The 19,255-nt window shown below is 40.9% G+C and overlaps 1 protein-coding gene across 1 annotated transcript in view; it reads left to right on the top strand.

Moving 5' to 3' along the window:
• The window catches only part of LOC121567290 (ankyrin repeat and fibronectin type-III domain-containing protein 1-like), a 185,355-nt gene that overhangs the window by 124,559 nt on the left and 41,541 nt on the right, over nucleotides 1-19,255 (top strand). The window contains exon 4 of the mRNA XM_041877213.2: nucleotides 18,272-18,394. Coding sequence (XP_041733147.2) covers nucleotides 18,272-18,394 — 123 coding nt within the window. The remainder of the gene's footprint in view (nucleotides 1-18,271; nucleotides 18,395-19,255) is intronic.

Raw genomic sequence — 19,255 nt, 5'->3', positions numbered from 1 at the left:
AAATTAATTACAAATAAAAATATGAAATGTCAAGTATTCAACCCCTTTGTTATGGCAAGCCTAAATAAGTTTGGGAGTAAAAATTTGCTTAACAAGTCACATAATAAGTTGCATGGACTCTGTGTGCAATAATAGTTTTTAACATTATTTTTGAATGAGTACCTCATCTCTGTACCCCACATATACACGTATCTGTTAGGTCCCTCTGTTGAGCAGTGAATTTCAAACACAGGTACAACAACAAAGACCAGGGAGGTTTTCCAATGCCTCGCAAAGAAGGGCAAAAAAAAGCAGACATTGAATATCTCTTTGAGCATGGTGAAGTTATTAATTACACTTTGGATGATGTATCAATACACCCAGTCACTACTAAGATACAGGCATTTTTCCTTACTCAGTTGACGGAGAGCTCAAGGATTTCACCATGAGGCCAATGGTGACTTTAAAATAGTGTGAGGTTAATGGCTGTGATATGAGAAAACTGAGGATGGATCAACAATGTTGTAGTTACTCCACAATACTAACCTAATTGACAGAGTGAAAAGAAGGAAACCTGTACAGAATAAACAATATTCCAAAACATGCATCCTGTTTGCAATATGGCACTAAAGTAAAACTGCAAAACTTGTGCCAATGACATTAACTTTATGTCCTGAATACAAAGCTTTATGTTTGGGGCATATCCGACAATTTTCAAGCATGGTGGTGGCTGCATCATGTTATGGGTATGCTTGTCATCGGCAAAGACTAGGGAGTTTTTTAGGATAAAAAGAAACGGAATAGAGCTAAGCACAAGCAAAATCCTAGAGGAAAACCTGGTTCAGTCTACTTTCCAACAGACACTGGGAGAACAACTCACCTTGCAGAAGGACAATAACTTAAAACACAAGGCCAAATATACACTAGAGTTGCTTACCAAGATGACATTGAATGTTCCTGAGTGGCCTAGTTACAGTTTTGACATAAATTGGCTTGAAAATATATGTCGGAGATAACGTCTGGATGGTTTTTACAGTGGGGATCAAGTTTATAAGTTGCATGGTTGGGCAGATAAGACAGTGGATCTGTAAAAGTAGTAGTAGTAGTAGTCCGTTGCTAGGTAATGACGTAAACAATGGCACTTTTTATGAATGTGGCCATGTGTATGTTGTCTAGTATATCATGGGCAGAATTCCAAACCACCCGTTGTATAATTTTTCTTTAAACCCGCATCTCTGTCTTGTTAACGGTGTAGGTAGAAGTCTTTTTGAAACCACTGATGACAACCAGGCACGTGCACAGATAGGGCTTTGCCCTTCCAGTTTCCAAAGTGTCGTTTTGGGTGGTGGTATAATTTCCCCCCCAAATGAATGTTTTGTTATTGTTGTTCGGAACCCACTGCCCCGCTAGTGTCTTGACTGTCAAGTTCACCACCCCGCACCCAGTCCGTTGGTTGCGCCTGTTGATCTGCCTCATATGGAAATCACGCACGCCCGGTTGTGCCTGTTGCCCAGTCTGCCCTGTAGAGATTGTGCGCACCCGGTATCCAAACATGCATGGCTTGAGAGATGAGGTCACCGGTCGAGTGTGTGTAGCTAGCTACCTAGTTTAAATATCAACAGTACTGCCACAGCAGCATAACATTTGATTAATACTTGATAACACTTGATTTAGCCTACATCATTATCAATATTGGGTCTGGTTGGGCTGATACATGCAGCAGAGAGAGGGAGAAAGACAGAGAGAGGAGCGGCTGCATCAACGACCCTTCGACCCAACTCAATCCCTTCTTCAGTCAGGAGTTGCACATGTGTGTCAGGGCAGAAACAACACAGGTAGTCTACACTCTACATTGTAAAAAAAAAAAAAATCCTGTTGTTTTTACGGTAATTTACTGGCTGCCAGTTACCTGTAAGTTCCTGTAAAAAAAGGGACAGTATGTTACCGTGAAGTCCAAATAAACGTTGATTTAACAGTACATTACGGTAACATACTGTACTTGTATCCACACAAGCCTCTAGTCAGTGTCACGATCGTCTAAGGAGGAGGACCAATGCGCAGCGTTGAAGGTGAACATATTTATATTTATTCGAGTATGATCACACGATCAAAAACAACAGACGAAAACGTGATGTCTACGGTTGAACACAAACCAAATAAGAACAAGAAACCACAAACACAAAGGGAAAGATAGACAGTTTAAATATGGCTCCCAATCAGAGACAACCAGCTGACACTCGTTGCCTCTGATTGGGAGTCACTCAGGCCAACATAGAAATACAAACTAGAACATAAACAAATGAACACTCACACCCTGGCTCAACATACTAGAGTCCCCAGAGCCAGGGCGTGACAGTCAGCCAGCCATATATTATGAGTTAGAATATTATGAATATTATATTATGAAGTAATTATTTGATACAAGCATTGAAGATAAATCACAATCAGTAAAAACAAATAGAAGTAGCTAACTAGCAGATTTACATTAATCATCAACATCAATGATAAGCTGATAGCCCACACTCTTTTCCTGCTGTCAATCCTGTGTTTAGGAGGCACTGTAACTATCTTGCTTACAATTTGTGATGATGAGTGAGTGTGTTGTTGCAGAAATAAATATGCCTCTGCTACAGGCATTTAGTATGTTATGAATTTTGTGTTATTAACTATGAAAGCCCCTGCCCCCTGAAAGGTCTGTGCACGGTCCTGATGACAACACACCATACACATGTAGTTCTAGTATAGTGAGGAATAATACTGGTGTTCAACTGGTGCTGTGTGACCTTCATACCTCTACTACCAAGCTAAACAAAAACACTAGCAACCCACTGGGTACACCACGTCATTTCAACGTGGGTCATTTTTGGTTGAGACGTTGATCAGTGAGATTTCAATCTTTATTCATCCACTCAAAAAGACGGCAAGAAGTTTGGTTGTGCTTTTAGATGGTTGAAAGCATAGGGATAACACATTGGGAATTCAACAAATTCCAATGGAAAATCATCTAAACGGGTTATCATTGCACTTTCAACCATTTACAGTACCTTCAAAAAGTATTTACACCTTTTGCCAGATTTTGTTGTGTTAACAAGTGAGATTAAAATGGATTTAATTGTCATTTTCTGTCAACAATCTACACAAAATACTCTGTCAAAGTGAAAGAAAAATTCTAACAGTTGTAAAAAAAAAATTTTTTTTAACACTAATATATCTTGATTAGATAAGTATTCAACCCCCTGAGTCAATAATAATATAATATGCCATTTAGCAGGCAAAGAACAGTGCGTGCTTGTGGTGGTCCGGGATGAACCCACTAGGCGTTAAGCGCCGTGCTCTACCAGCTGAGCTACAATACATGTTAGAATAATGTTTGGCAGTGATTACAGCAGTGAGTGTTTCCGGGTAAGTCTCTAAGAGCTTTGCACACCTGGATTGTGCAACATTTGCCCATTATTCTTTTAAGAATTCTTCAAGCTCTGTCAAATTGGTTGTTGATCATTGCTAGACAACCATTTTCCGGTCTTGCTATTGATTTTCAAGCAGATTTAAGTTAAAACTGTAACTCGGCCACTGAGGAACTTTCACTGTCGTCTTGGTAAGCAACTCCAGTGTAGATTTGGCCTTGTGTTTGAGGTTATTGTCCTGCTGAATTGCGAATTCATCTCCCAGTGTCCGGTGGAAAGCAGACTAAACCAAGTTTTCCTCTAGGATTTTGCCTGAGCTTAGCTCCATTCCATTTTTATCCTGAAAAACTCTCCAGTCCTTAACGATTACAAGCATACCCATAACATTATATAACCATCACTATGCTTGAAAATATGGAGAGTGGTACTCAGTAATATGTTGTACTGGATTTTCCCCAAACATAACACTTTTTATTCAGGACAAAAAGTGAATTGCTTTACCACATTCTTTACAGTATTACTTTAGTGCCTTGTACATCACTGGGGCCAAACTCCCTGCCATCAAGGACCTCTATATCAGCTGGTGTCAGAGGAAGGCCCGAAAAATTGCCAAAGACTCCAGCCACACAAGCCATAGACTGTTCACTCTGCTACCATCCGGCAAACGGTACCAGAGTATCGGCTCTCGGACCAAAAGGCTCCGAGACAGCTTCTACCCCCAAGCCATAAGACTGCTAAATAGTCAGAGTGCTAAATAGTCAATTAATGGTACACAAACTATCTGCACTGACTCTATCTTGCACTGACCCAACGTACACTCACTAGACTATACACACCATATACAGTGGCTTGCGAAAGTATTCACCCCCCTTGGCATTTTTACTATTTTGTTGCCTTACAACCTGGAATTAAAATGGATTTTTGGGGGGTTTGTATCATTTGATTTACACAACATGCCTACCACTTTGAAGATGCAAAATATGTTTTATTGTTAAACAAACAAGAAATAAGACAAAAAAACAGAAAACTTGAGCGTGCATAACTATTCACCCCCCCAAAGTCAATACTTTGTAAAGCCACCTTTTGCTGCAATTACAGCAGCAAGTCTCTTGGGGTATGTCTCTATAAGCTTGGCACATTTAGCCACTGGGATTTTTGGCCACTCTTCAAGGCAAAACTGCTCCAGCTCCTTCAAGTTGGATGGGTTCCGCTGGTGTACAGCAATCTTTAAGTCATACCACAGATTCTCAATTGGATTGAGGTCTGGGCTTTGACTAGGCCATTCCAAGACATTTAAATGTTTCCCCTTAAACACTCGAGTGTTGCTTTAGCAGTTTGCTAAGGGTCATTGTCCTGCTGGAAGGTGAACCTCCATCCCAGTCTCAAATCTCTGGAAGACTGAAACAGGTTTCCCTCAAGAATTTCCCTGTATTTAGCGCCATCCATCATTCCTTCAACCAGTTTCCCAGTCCCTGCCGATGAAAGGGATGGTGTTCTTGGGGTGATGAGAGGTGTTGGGTTTGCGCCAGACATAACGTTTTTCTTGATGGACAAAAAGCTCAATTTTGGTCTCATCTGACCAGAGTACCTTCTTCCATATGTTTGGGGAGTCTCCCACATGCCTTTTGGCGAACACCAAACGTGTTTGCTTATTTTTTTCTTTAAGCAATGGCTTTTTTCTGGCCACTCTTCCGTAAAGCCCAGCTCTGTGGAGTGTACGGCTTAAAGTGGTCCTATGGAGCTCTCCAAGGATGTCAGGGACAAGATTGTAGACCTACACAAGGCTGGAATGGGCTACAAGACCATTGCCAAGCAGCTTGGTGAGAAGGTGACAACAGTTGGTGCGATTATTCGCAAATGGAAGAAACACAAAATAACTGTCAATCTCCCTAGTCCTGGGGCTCCATGCAATATCTCACCTCGTGGAGTTGCAATGATCATGAGAACGGTGAGGAATCAGCCCAGAACTACACGGGAGGATCTTGTCAAGGATCTCAAGGCAGCTGGGACCATAGTCACCAAGAAAACATTTGGTAACACACTACGCCGTGAAGGACTGAAATCCTGCATTGCCCGCAAGGTCCCCCTGCTCAAGAAAGCACATATACAGGGCCGTCTGAAGTTTGCCAATGAACATCTGAATGATTCAGAGGAGAACTGGGTGAAAGTGTTGTGGTCAGATGAGACCAAAATCGAGCTCTTTGGCATCAACTCAACTCGCCGTGTTTGGAGGAGGAGGAATGCTGCCTATGACCCCAAGAACACCATCCCCACCGTCAAACATGGAAGTGGAAACATTATGCTTTGGGGGTGTTTTTCTGCTAAGGGGACAGGACAACTTCACCGCATCAAAGGGACAATGGACGGGGCCATGTACCATCAAATCTTGGGTGAGAACCTCCTTCCATCAGCCAGGGCATTGAAAATGGTTCGTGGATGGGTATTCCAGCATGACAATGACCCAAAATACACGGCCAAGGCAACAAAGGAGTGGCTCAAGAAGAAGCACTTTAAGGTCCCGGAGTGGCCTAGCCAGTCTCCAGACCTTAATCCCATAGAAAATCTGTGGAGGGAGCTGAAGGTTCGAGTTGTCAAACGTCAGCCTCGAAACCTTAATGACTTGGAGAAGATCTGCAAAGATGAGTGGGACAAAATCCCTCCTGAGATGTGTGCAAACCTGGTGGCCAACTACAAGAAACGTCTGACCTCTGTGATTGCCAACAAGGGTTTTGCCACCAAGTACTAAATCATGTTTTGCAGAGGAGTCAAATACTTATTTCCCTCATTAAAATGCAAATCAATTTATAACAATTTTGACATGCGTTTTTCCAGATTTTTGTTGTTGTTATTCTGTCTCTCACTGTTCAAATAAACCTACCATTAAAATTATAGACTGATCATGTCTTTGTCAGTGGGCAAACGTACAAAATCAGCAGGGGATCAAATACTTTTTTCCCTCACTGTATATACATACATCCATACACACATATATCCTTTTTTAAATTAATAGGCTATTTACCGCATTGCAAAAGTATATTGAATTGTGTTTGGATGTCAAAGCAACCAAATATCAACATCTGGAACATCTGACGTTACTTCCAGTTTATCTACAAATTAATAATTGAAATGTTGGTTTAATGTCTCCATCTGAACCAAAAATAAAAGTTAAAGAACTTTAAATAAAGTTTGGTTTGATTTAGTCCTATTCTTTAACTTAGAATTGTGGTTGAAATGGAGACGTGAATCCAACGTATTCATTATTAATATGAAGATTCAATTTGACATCAACCAAAGCTTGAAACCCTAGCCCTAAATGTATTGTCTATTTTTAGTTGAACCCTGGGTTGAATTGAAACAATAGTTGTTGATGACTTCGCAAATGCTATATAGGCTTAAACAGTATAATTGATGATATATGACTCATAGAGTATGTTTACATTTTATTTGCTCTGTTAAACCTATCCTTTGGAATGACTTTGATAGCAACAGTTAATCTATTTAGTTATTCATAGATTGCTCAATAATCATTCTCAGGATAGCACAGTGGTAATAATCGGTGGCAAATATCAAAGCTAAGTAGGACTTGGCTTAGTTCAAACTCTGGATGGGAGACCAAATGTATAGCTGTAGAATGATTAACTCTCTAGGAGGTGCTGCCCATCTTATTGTTTTGTTTTCTGATGGTGGATATAACGTTGAAGATCTGACGTTGTTTCAAATGTACAAATTCAACATATTTTATACAAGGTGTGTCTATGTTGAAAATTGGTTACCATAATGACATAATTCTGTGGTTGTAATTTCACCCTCAAACAACTGTTTTGTATTAATTTTTGTTATGCCTTTTTGCAAATCCAATGTATTTTCCACATAGATTCCATGTCACAATACGTTGAAAAATGGTGGAAACAACGTTGATTCAACCAGTTTGTGCCCAGTGGGAACTCTGTTAATTCAACGTTTAGTTTTGAATGGAAGCTAGTTCCTTAAACCTTGACTATCCAATTACAATCGGTCACCAGTAACAGGCTCTTACCTACAGCTCCGAGCGAAGTCAAACTGCACTGATAATGATACGCTTTGTGAAAGGAGTATAGATGAGCTGAACAATCAGTGCATTAGCAGAGCGCCTACAGTCGTGAACACGGACGCTTCGGAAAAATCATAACACTTTATTGCTGCCATGGAAACAGAAGAACAGAGAGGGAAAGTGACATTAGTTTTGTCGCAGCGACTGGGAGTGTGCTCTATGACAACGATGTCGGTGTGTGTGTGACTGAAGCGAATGAAGTGTGTGAGAGAGAGGAGGTGAACGGTTTGTCCGTATCACTACACAAACCATTGAGTTTATCTCAACGAAAGCACTCTTTGTACTACGAGAGAGAAAAGAGCCTTTGTGTGTGTGTGTGTTCTTTGTGAATGTGTGCGTAAGACATTCTGATACATTCTACTCCGCCATATCTGGTTGGTATCTACACATTTTAGGCACTCAAGGGACTGTCCTGGAAGCCCTGGTACAGGGGGAAACTAACCAATGAGCCTTAGTTTGTGTCAGGGGGCATACAGTACAGAACCAATAAAATCACAGAAACAAATTCTCAACGTCAGTTTGATTAATTGGAGAACAGGTAGACTAGATCTAGGACATCCCTCGGCACACTCACACACTCATACACACACACACAGTAAGGCTGGGTTCGAAGGTCATTCCAAGGGGATTACATCATCACAGGTTGCCCACATTCTGGGTGATGTCATGAGGAACAGCTGCAGGAAGAGTAGAAAGTAAAGTCTGCATGGTGGTGGGAGGAGGGACTGCAGGAACCAGATAGTCCCCGCTGGCAATGTGCCCCTCTGTTGATAACTCTATCACCACCACATGCAGGCACACGCAAAAACACACACTTGTTCTCAACTCCCTACTACAGGAGTTTCCTAAAGGACAAACACTGTGCCGACAATCAAAAGCAAAGGGTGGTCGTCCTATTACCTCTAACCAGAACACTGGCTGTCATTTTCTGTTAATGACAGAAAATTTTAATCTTTGCAGTGTTTTTTTCTCAAATCAGCCCTATCCCTCTCATTACACGACCCTGTAGACATCCCTTCAACGGGTCAATGTTGGCCTGTATATTGATAGTTTATTGAGTGGCTACAATTATCATTAAAGTACCATTTGTTTTATGAATATGGAGCATGTGAATTATGTTTTGGGGTCCCCACTGGTACTTGGCGGGCACAAGCAGTGGCACTAGTCTAATTTAACAGTGTAATAATAGTAATGATTTGGTCTGTAGTCATTCAGTTCAGTTACTTTCCCTTTTTTGGGGCATGAGGATGATAGTGGACATCTTGAAGCAGGTGCAGATAACGACCTGAGCTAGAGAGAGATTGAAATGTCCGAAAACACAACACTAGTATGTCGTTATGGAAAATGGGACGCAGTACAACTCAGACCTTGTGACCGATTTGAAGCACATCACTCGGTACTTGGAAGATATCATTATATTATATGCTGGAACATTCTTTCATGACACGATTGTTCAAAGAGACCTCATTTATGCCTCTGTCGAGGATGTTAAATGAGCTCACCCTGTCTGTGTGAATGATGACTTGATATAAATAATGCAAAATAAATGTTTATTGTCACATACAATGGATAGGTGCAGTGATATGTGTTGTTTTTACAGGGTCAGCTGTAGTAGTACAGCGCCCCTGGCGCAAATTAGAGTTAAGTGCCTTACTCAAGGGCACATCGAGAGATTTTCACCTTGTCGGCTTGGGTATTCAAACCAGCAATTTTTCGGTTACCGGTGCAATGCTCTAACCGCTAGGCTACCATCTGATGATATTACGGAGTAGGGACTCTTACTCATGTCAACTAAAAGTAACAAAAAATAGCACCAATTACTCTTTCCAAAGTCAAGACAGAACTTTATTTATTGATAAGAAAGAGAACAGAATTTGCCATCCATCAAGTAAGACTCAACCATTACTTCCATGGTAATCGTCCCAGTCGTTTACTGGCCAACAAGCTACGCATTAATGATCAATTAGCTGATAATAGCAACTATTGAATCTGAAATAGGGGAATTATTATCAGAACACAAATTAATCAATAAAATATTATCCCGCTTCTATAAAGAACTGTACACATCTGATTGTAAATCCACACCAAGCCAGACTAAGTCCTTTCTAAAATAATTAAGAACTCATCTTATCTCAACAGAGGAAGCCACCTCGCTGGGAGCCCAAACCTCTCTCAATGAACTCAAAAGGGCATTGGATAGCATGAATAAAGGTAAATCACCTGGATGGGATGGGATTCCTCCTAAGGTCTATTTAAAAATGTTGACTCAATTAGGTCCACTATTGCTCGAAATGATTAACACAGCTGTTCACAAAGGTTCATTTGGGAGAGATGTGAATACAGCACTAATTTCGCTTTTATAAAAAAAAGGTAAGGGTGCCACCCAGTGTTCACTATCTCCCAATATCTTTGATAAACACAGATATTGCGTATTAAACTGTTTTCCAAAATGTTATCATCCTGTCTCGAGACATACCCAAATTGGTCCACACAGACCAAAGCGTGTTTGTTAAAATACATCCTCAGATAACCTCTGTCGACTATTAAATATCTTAAATGCTTCATCAGAAACAACAGCTCCTTGGGTTGTATTATCTCTCGATGCAGAAAAAGCTTTTGATAGACTAGAATGGTCATATCTCTGCCAGAAGCTTTAGCAGAATGATCAAATCAATTTCAATCCGACGTCAGTAGATGGAATAACATCCCAGTTGCTTTAAAGGTGCAATATGCAGAAATCGCTCCGCCATTTCATGGTTGCTGAAATTCTAATAGTTAGCCTAATTTCAGTTTATGTGACAAAACAAGCAAGTATAGGGTACTCAACTCTTACCCTACGAGTTCCAGAACCTGCTGGTTTTCTGTTCTACCTGATAATTAATTGCACCCACCAGGTCTAAATCAGTCCCTGATTAGACAGCAACAATGAAAGAACGCAGTGGAACTGGCTTCGAGGTCCAGAGTTGAGTTTGAGGGGTGTAGAGAATCATTGTACCATCTAAAATATTATATGTTCAGCTGTTTAACCTCTTAAATGTAATTGCAAAATGTAGATTTCCGCCTAAATAGACATACCCAAAAGTAACTGCTATTCATGTGTAATTACATGATTCTGACATGCAAAAACTTGGTATATTTGGAAAGAAGACATCTGTGAGATTATGAGAAAATGATCAGAAGATAGATAGGAGTTACATAGTTCAGAATACACAAAGTCAAGCACACACAAAATAACCTTTTTTTGTGTGTGTTTTTTTGAAAGTCATCTTTCATTGACAAGCTATAAGTGAATTATTGATGACTAGAGCTGGAAACACATCAGATGGCTTCCACAACATGTGAACAATATCAGAAAAAAATGGGATCGATAGACCTAACAACTAGAAATGGGCAGATGTTTTAGTAAGTGGTGTTAGGTGTGGTCACGGGATGTTTCCAAGTGTTCCTAAACCTCTCCAAAGTGGCATATGTCTATAAATTAGATAATTCCAGTGCTATTACATATTTGCAATCCCTAAAAGCTATTTGTTCAGTATAAAAACACAATTTCTACCATATCAACCTCACTCAAACATTATGGTGGTGTTATGGGGTATCCAGGGTACATTCAAGTGTCCTTTCAACTTCTCCAAAGTGTCCGAATGTGTTAATTACACTGTTTTTGCACACTGGATGTGCCTAAAAGTTATTTTTCACTATAAAAACTAAATTTCTACAACACCAACCTCTCTCAAACATTGTGGTGGTGTTGGGGGACATACAGGGGATATCCAAGTGTTTTTTCAACCTCTCCAAAGTGCCTGAACGTTTAGCCTAGATATATCCAATGTATTGGTCCCACATACACAACTGTTTACAAAAACAATATAAAAGAGATATACAGTGGGGGAAAAAAGTATTTAGTCAGCCACCAATTGTGCAAGTTCTCCCACTTAAAAATATGAGAGAGGCCTGTAATTTTCATCATAGGTACACGTCAACTATGACAGACAAATTGAGGGAAAAAAATCCAGAAAATCACATTGTAGGATTTTTTATGAATTTATTTGCAAATTATGGTGGAAAATAAGTATTTGGTCACCTACAAACAAGCAAGATTTCTGGCTCTCACAGACCTGTAACTTCTTCTTTAAGAGGCTTCTTCTTTAAGAGGCTCCTCTGTCCTCCACTCGTTACCTGTATTAATGGCACCTGTTTGAACTTGTTATCAGTATAAAAGACACCTGTCCACAACCTCAAAAAGTCACACTCCAAACTCCACTATGGCCAAGACCAAAGAGCTGTCAAAGGACACCAGAAACAAAATTGTAGACCTGCACCAGGCTTGGAAGACTGAATCTGCAATAGGTAAGCAGCTTGGTTTGAAGAAATCAACTGTGGGAGCAATTATTAGGAAATGGAAGACATACAAGATCACTGATAATCTCCCTCGATCTGGGGCTCCACGCAAGATCTCACCCCGTGGGGTCAAAATGATCACAAGAACGGTGAGCAAAAATCCCAGAACCACACGGGGGGACCTAGTGAATGACCTGCAGAGAGCTGGGACCAAAGTAACAAAGCCTACCATCAGTAACACACTACGCCGCCAGGGACTCAAATCCTGCAGTGCAGACGTGTCCCCCTGCTTAAGCCAGTACATGTCCAGGCCCGTCTGAAGTTTGCTAGAGTGCATTTGGATGATCCAGAAGAGGATTGGGAGAATGTCATATGGTCAGATGAAACCAAAATAGAACTTTTTGGTAAAAACTCAACTCGTCGTGTTTGGAGGACAAAGAATGCTGAGTTGCATCCAAAGAACACCATACCTACTGTGAAGCATGGGGGTGGAAACATCATGCTTTGGGGCTGTTTTCTGCAAAGGGACCAGGACGACTGATCCGTGTAAAGGAACGAATGAATGGGGCCATGTATCGTGAGATTTTGAGTGAAAACCTCCTTCCATCAGCAAGGGCATTGAAGATGAAACGTGGCTGGGTCTTTCAGCATGACAATGATCCCAAACACACCGCCCGGGCAACGAAGGAGTGGCTTCGTAAGAAGCATTTCAAGGTCCTGGAGTGGCCTAGCCAGTCTCCAGATCTCAACCCTATAGAAAATCTTTGGAGGGAGTTGAAAGTCCGTGTTGTCCAGCGACAGCCCCAAAACATCACTGCTCTAGAGGAGATCTGCATGGAGGAATGGGCCAAAATACCAGCAACAGTGTGTGAAAACCTTGTGAAGACTTACAGAAAACGTTTGACCTGTGTCATTGCCAACAAAGGGTATATAACAAAGTATTGAGAAAGTTTTGTTATTGACCAAATACTTATTTCCTACAATGTGATTTTCTGGAGAAAAAATAATCTCATTTTGTCTGTCATAGTTGACGTGTACCTATGATGAAAATTACAGGCCTCTCTCATCTTTTTAAGTGGGAGAACTTGCACAATTGGTGGCTGACTAAATACTTTTTTCCCCCACTGTATATACATATATCCATACACACACACATCCTTTTTTTGTCAATTTTATATAAAGTACAACAATAGACAATCGATCATAAATATCACGGTGATGTCTTTTTTTCTTTCAATCTGAAGGATGTCCTACACCACTTTATTATTATGTCAAATATATTAATCCAATTTGAACTTTTTTTTTTTTCAAATACGTACTGTTCTTTCATATCAGATTGATCTCATGGGGAACTATGGATCTTGACAGAACACTGAAATAACTTTTTACCTATCTGAAATGAAACAGACTGCTTGACTAGAATTCATGAATTATTCTTACACACTGTTTCATGAAGCTTACAACATGATGACTTTATGTAAAAAAAAGCCAGTATGTTGCCAAGATGGAATTGGATACTTTTGCATGCATCAAGCTGTTCAAGTCAGTCAGTTATCATGACAATAGGAGTTTTTCCTGAATCCTGATCAGTTCACATGGGCAGGAGAAATTCCTAGCCCTAATCTTGGCTTTAGTAGGCTAAATGGTCACAGCTACTGTCTGTTATGTTAAAGATACAGTAGACTGATGGATGTTCTTTGTGGATTGATCCAAGTAAAGTCTCACTTAGTCCCATAATGAGTGAAAATCACTTTTGTTATGTCTTTGAGCTCTGGAGTGTGCCTCAGTAGCCTGGGATACTTCTCTCCATTCACCCTTGCAGTTTGTCTCAAATATAAATCTCACCATGGAGACTAAAACACTTTTTGGTACGAGGTCAAGAGGGGATCTGTGTATGTGTGTGATTCACGAGCGGTGTGACATTTGATCATGTTTCATAATAAAATTCAAACAAAGGGGTTAGTATTAGATTAGGTGTGCAACATGTGGCTTGAGGAATGGTGTGATGTCTGGATGTCTATGGTCTATTGTGTTGACTAGAAGAATGGCATAGTGTCAATGGGAAATAGTAGTAGTTGTAATAGGAATGCAGCATGACTCAATTAGAAATGGTATTTTATTGACTTTTTGTTACAAGATCGACAAACAATGGTGCCTGAGGCTCAGTCAGTACAACAGACAGACTGATATTAATATCTACTAAGAATAATATCTGCTTGTTAGGCTTAGTACGTGCTCTACTGATATTCTATCAATGATCAATCAAATTAGGATAAATGAAGTGGTCCCTCAGCATCGCTAAGAATCACCATCACATAGATAATGCGGTTGGTTTCAAACTGCCCCAGGTGGTTCTTCATGGATTAATATAACCAAGCTATTTCTGAGAAAACTTTGAGTGGTAAAAATGTATTTGTAATACTCAGATAAACTATTTTATTTCGGAGTTAAGGCACTATCCCCCTTGACCCGTTTATACCTGCCGCTAATGAGCGTCCTTTGTCCTGATCTTGTCCTGATCTTGCCCGTTTACACCAACAAGATCTCACGGTTTTACCAATTTGATTTTAGATTCTGACTTTTATCCACGTTTCTCCAAATGTCAAATTTCCAAGTTGCTCCAAACGTCAAATTTCCAAGTTGCTCCAAACGTCAAATTTCCAAGTTGCTCCAATTGTCAAATTTCGAAGTTTAGGGTAAAGGTTTTGGATAGGGTTACAACATTAAGTTTAGGCATTCATTCCAAATGGTTGAGTTAAGGGATAAGGTTTTGGATAGGGTTAAAACAAAACAAAAACAACAAATATTGTCTACCACTGGGACTGAACACACACCCTTTGTATCCAGAGTCATGGGACTAGGGTTAAAACATTAAAGGTAGACTCAGAAAAATTATGTTGCCACTTGCAGCACCGCAGATATTGAGATTAGTGAGATGCAAAACTGAAATCTCACACAGTCAGCCAAGCATATCTACGCATGTGCACAGGTTCACTTTACGATGTTAGAGCGTGGTAGTCACTGGACCAAAACAGCAGAGAAGTTGAGCCTCGCTCTTCAACGCTCTTAGTTGTTGCAGAAATGTACCCACTATGGCGTTTACGTTCTGCATCTATGTCACATCGCTGAGTCTACCTTTAAGTTTAGGCATTTATTCCGAATTAAGGGTCAAGGTTTGGGATAGGGTTAAAACAAAAACACTTAAACTAGTGTCTACCACCGGGATTGAACACACAACCTTTGGATCCAGAGTCATGGGATGACTCTGGACTCTGGATGACTCTGGATCCAAAGGTTGTGTGTTCAATCCCAGTGGTAAACACTAGTTTATGTGTTTTTGTAATCCCATGACTCTGCCCAGCCCACCAGGAACATTCCCAGAACATTAGCTAAGATTCCCAGAATGCTTCATTAGGTTGTCGGAACAGTCTGGGGGGAACATTGTGGGGACATCACAAAAGATATGTTCCCAAAACACAAAAACTGTCAAGTTGTGCAGATGATTCAACAATGTTTCTTCTAGGGTTCGGAAAACATTCACCTGAGGTTACAAGAACGTTCCCAGAACACGTTTAGTCTGTTCTTTAAAGGTTCGCAGAATGTTTCATTAGGTTGTGGTAACATTGTCCCAGGCTGTCCTACCCCCCTTCCCCCAGCCCTGGTCATCACAGAGCAGGAGGTCAACAGACTCTTTAGGAAACAGAACAGCAGGAAGGCTGCCGGCCCGGACAAGTTCTCTCCAGCCTCACTGACCAGAGCTCCCCTGTTTTTCTTGGACATATTCAACCAGTCACTAGAGCAATGCACTGTTCCTGCCTGTTTCAAGTCTTTCATCATTGTTCCAGTCCCAAAAAAACTAAAGATGTCCTGCCTGAACACCTATAAACCTGTAGCGCTCACCTTGGTCATCATGAAAATCTTTGAGCGCCTGGTACAGTCCCATCTCAAAACCATCACTGATGCCTCCCTCAACCCACTGCAGTTCGCCTACAGAGCTATGAGGTCTGTGGACGACGCTGTCGGGGTCTACACTACATCCTACACTATATCCTCCTACACTACATCCTCCTACACTACATCCTCCTACACTACTTCCTCCTATACTACATCCTACACAACATCCTCCTACACTACATCCTCCTACACTACATCCTCCTACACTACTTCCTCCTATACTACATCCTCCTACACTACATCCTCCTACACCACATCCTCCTACACTACATCCTCCTATACTACTTCCTCCTACACTACTTCCTCCTACACTACATCCTCCTACACTACATCCTCCTACACTACTTCCTCCTACACTACATCCTCCTACACTACATCCTCCTACACTACATCCCTCTACACTACTTCCTCCTACACTACATCCTCAAACACCTCGATAACCCAAAGACATATGCAGGGATATTGTTTGTGGACTTTAGCTCTGCGTTCAATACAATCATCCCAGAACTGCTACAAGACAAACTCTCCCAGCTGAACGTATTCAGCTCCATCTGTCAGTGGATCACTGACTTCCTGACCAACAGGGCGCAACACCTGAAGCTGGGAATTCACCTTTCGGACTCTTTATCTCTCAGCACCGAAGCGCCGCAAGGATGCGTGCTCTCACCAATTTTTTGATGCAACCTATTTGAGACATTGTAATAATCAGCACAAATGAACAGTTTTTTTGTTTTGTGAAAATATCTCTTGTCATGTCCATACAATGTTCCCACAACCTAATGAAACCTTCTGGGAACCTTTAAAGAACAGATTAAATGTCTTCTTGGAACGGTTTTGCAACATCAGGCGAATGTTTTATACAAACATTTTATACAAACATTCTATAATCATCACCCCGACTGGACAGTTTTTGTGTTATGAGAACATTTGCCGCGACCTAACGAATGCTCTGGGAAGCTTCACAGAACCAATTTTGGTTTGCTGGGTGGATCCAAATGTTGTGTGTTCAATCCCAGTGGTAGACACTTGTTTTTAATACTCATGGAATTAGGCCCATCCGCCACCCCCGTCCACAACACCCTAGCAAAACCCAAGCCTACTTGATGATAGAGCTCACTGTTGCCCCTGTGGCCGGTTTTTGAAGGCGTTTCCAGACATCCTCAGGACATGGACAGACGTCCAATTTCAAATCAATCTTGAGCGATCTGGCTGGTTTACACTTATAAGATCTGATCAAAATCAGTTCACATTGCGTCTTTTAATTGTCCACACCTTTCTTAAAAATGTGGGCACAATCGGAATGTGGACAAGATCATGACAAAGGAAGAATGTTAGAACCAAGTATAAACAGGGTTCTTGTGAGTGCAACTCTTTGATGGCAAAATCAAATCAAATCAAATCAAATCAAATTGTATTGGTCACATGCGCCGAATACAACAGGTGCAGACATTACAGTGAAATGCTTACTTACAGCCCTTAACCAACAGTGCATTTATTTTTAACAAAAAAAGTAAAAATAAACCAACAACCAAAAAAAAAGTGTTGAGAAAAAAAAGAGCAGAAGTAAAATAAAATAACAGTAGGGAGGCTATATATACAGGAGGGTACCGTTGCAGAGTCAATGTGCGGGGGCACCGGCTAGTTGAGGTAGTTGAGGTAATATGTACATGTGGGTAGAGTTAAAGTGACTATGCATAAATAATTAACAGAGTAGCAGCAGCGTAAAAAGGATGGGGTGGGGGGGCAGTGCAAATAGCAAATCCGGGCAGCCATGATTAGCTGTTCAGGAGTCTTATGGCTTGGGGGTAGAAGCTGTTGAGAAGTCTTTTGGACCTAGACTTGGCACTCCGGTACCACTTGCCGTGCGGTAGCAGAGAGAACAGTCTATGACTAGGGTGGCTGGAGTCTTTGACAATTTTGAGGGCCTTCCTCTGACACCGCCTGGTATAGAGGTCCTGGATGGCAGGAAGCTTGGCCCCAGTGATGTACTGGGCCGTACGCACTACCCTCTGTAGTGCCTTGCGGTCGGAGGCCAAGCAGTTGCCATACCAGGCGGTGATGCAACCAGTCAGGATGCTCTCGATGGTGCAGCTGTATAATTTTTTGAGGATCTGAGGACCCATGCCAAATCTTTTCAGTCTCCTGAGGGGGAAAAATGCTATTAAAGCACTGATTGGTCCCAAAGATGTTACCACAGCAATATTACCAGGGCTGAATCTCAACAAATCAGCCTGTGCTGAATGGGAAGAAAAAAAAAAATCTGTTTTTAATTTAGACAGATAGGGGGAATTGGGACATTGCCAACCTAATATAGAGAGATGAAGACTCCTGGGTGAAACATTGTCACTGTTTATTTTTCCCAACAGTGAGTGATCACTGCTTTCTCAGAAAGCTATAGTCCTTCAAGGGAATAATTATAACATTAGAGATTTATACTACATCTGTTGATAACTTTTTTGACGAAATACTGACTCTGTGTGTATTTGGTTTGTGTTCCCTCACCCAGGCCAGAGTCGAGCATATCCAAATTCACTCACCGGCTGTCCCTAAAGGAGCGGCAGACCAAACCTGAGAAGACTACACTGGACAGACCTCCGTCCTACAGGAGGCGCTCTCTCAGTCTGGACTGGTAAGGGCCATAGTATTACTGTACACCAAACGTGGCTTGTGTTGGAATAATGTGTTACTGTATACCAATCTTTATGAGAAAAATTTGGAATTTCAGTTTACTTCCTGAATTGACTTAATTGAAATGGAATTGAACCCAACCCTGCTGCACACCAAACATGGCTTGTGTTGGAATACTTATTTTCACGTTGTCCTTGCCTCCATGACTCCATGACCATTAATAGGGTCGTTCCACAAAAATAGTACCTTTTGCGTCCCTTTAATATTTTAAGTAGAAATTGTACACTAATATTGCATTTTAAAAGCCTGTTATATTAAATAAAGTGCCCTTTAATATGGACCACATGTAAAATTCTATAAATCTGATGTTTGATATGAATTAAGACTTGCTAAGACGTGCACCCTCTGTGACTTCTTGGAAGATTTTAACCCACTTAACCCCAACATTTCTCCAGGTTTTCACCATCATTGTAGGTGCCTCGTTATGCCCTAGTTATTTTGTTGCTTTGACAAATTAATTTCTGAAGATTATTACTTTCATGTGATAAGTGATTCATTTACGTCTGTCCCTCATTTTAAGGTCAACTCTGTTACGTGAACTGAACTTTCGTTTTAATATGCCGAAAAAACGATTCATTTTCTTATTCAAAGGACACATTGAACATCTATTTGTCAAATCATAGTGTAAAGGCAGGTGAGCTAGTTCTACTCTTTTTTGTACATTTTCTGGTGTTTTGTGGTGGAAAACTGAGCGGCCGAGCATAACACATCAACCCTGCTACCCATAGATAGACAGGCTAGACATTTTTTAACAATTTATATTTTTTGTGAAGCTTGCATTCAATTGCCCCTCCCTGTTGAA

Source organism: Coregonus clupeaformis, chromosome 1 (genome assembly GCF_020615455.1).
Source record: "Coregonus clupeaformis isolate EN_2021a chromosome 1, ASM2061545v1, whole genome shotgun sequence".
Classification (NCBI taxonomy): Eukaryota; Metazoa; Chordata; class Actinopteri; order Salmoniformes; family Salmonidae; genus Coregonus; species Coregonus clupeaformis.
The sequence above is the reverse complement of the archived record's forward strand: the minus strand, read 5'-3'. Positions and strand labels throughout refer to the sequence as shown.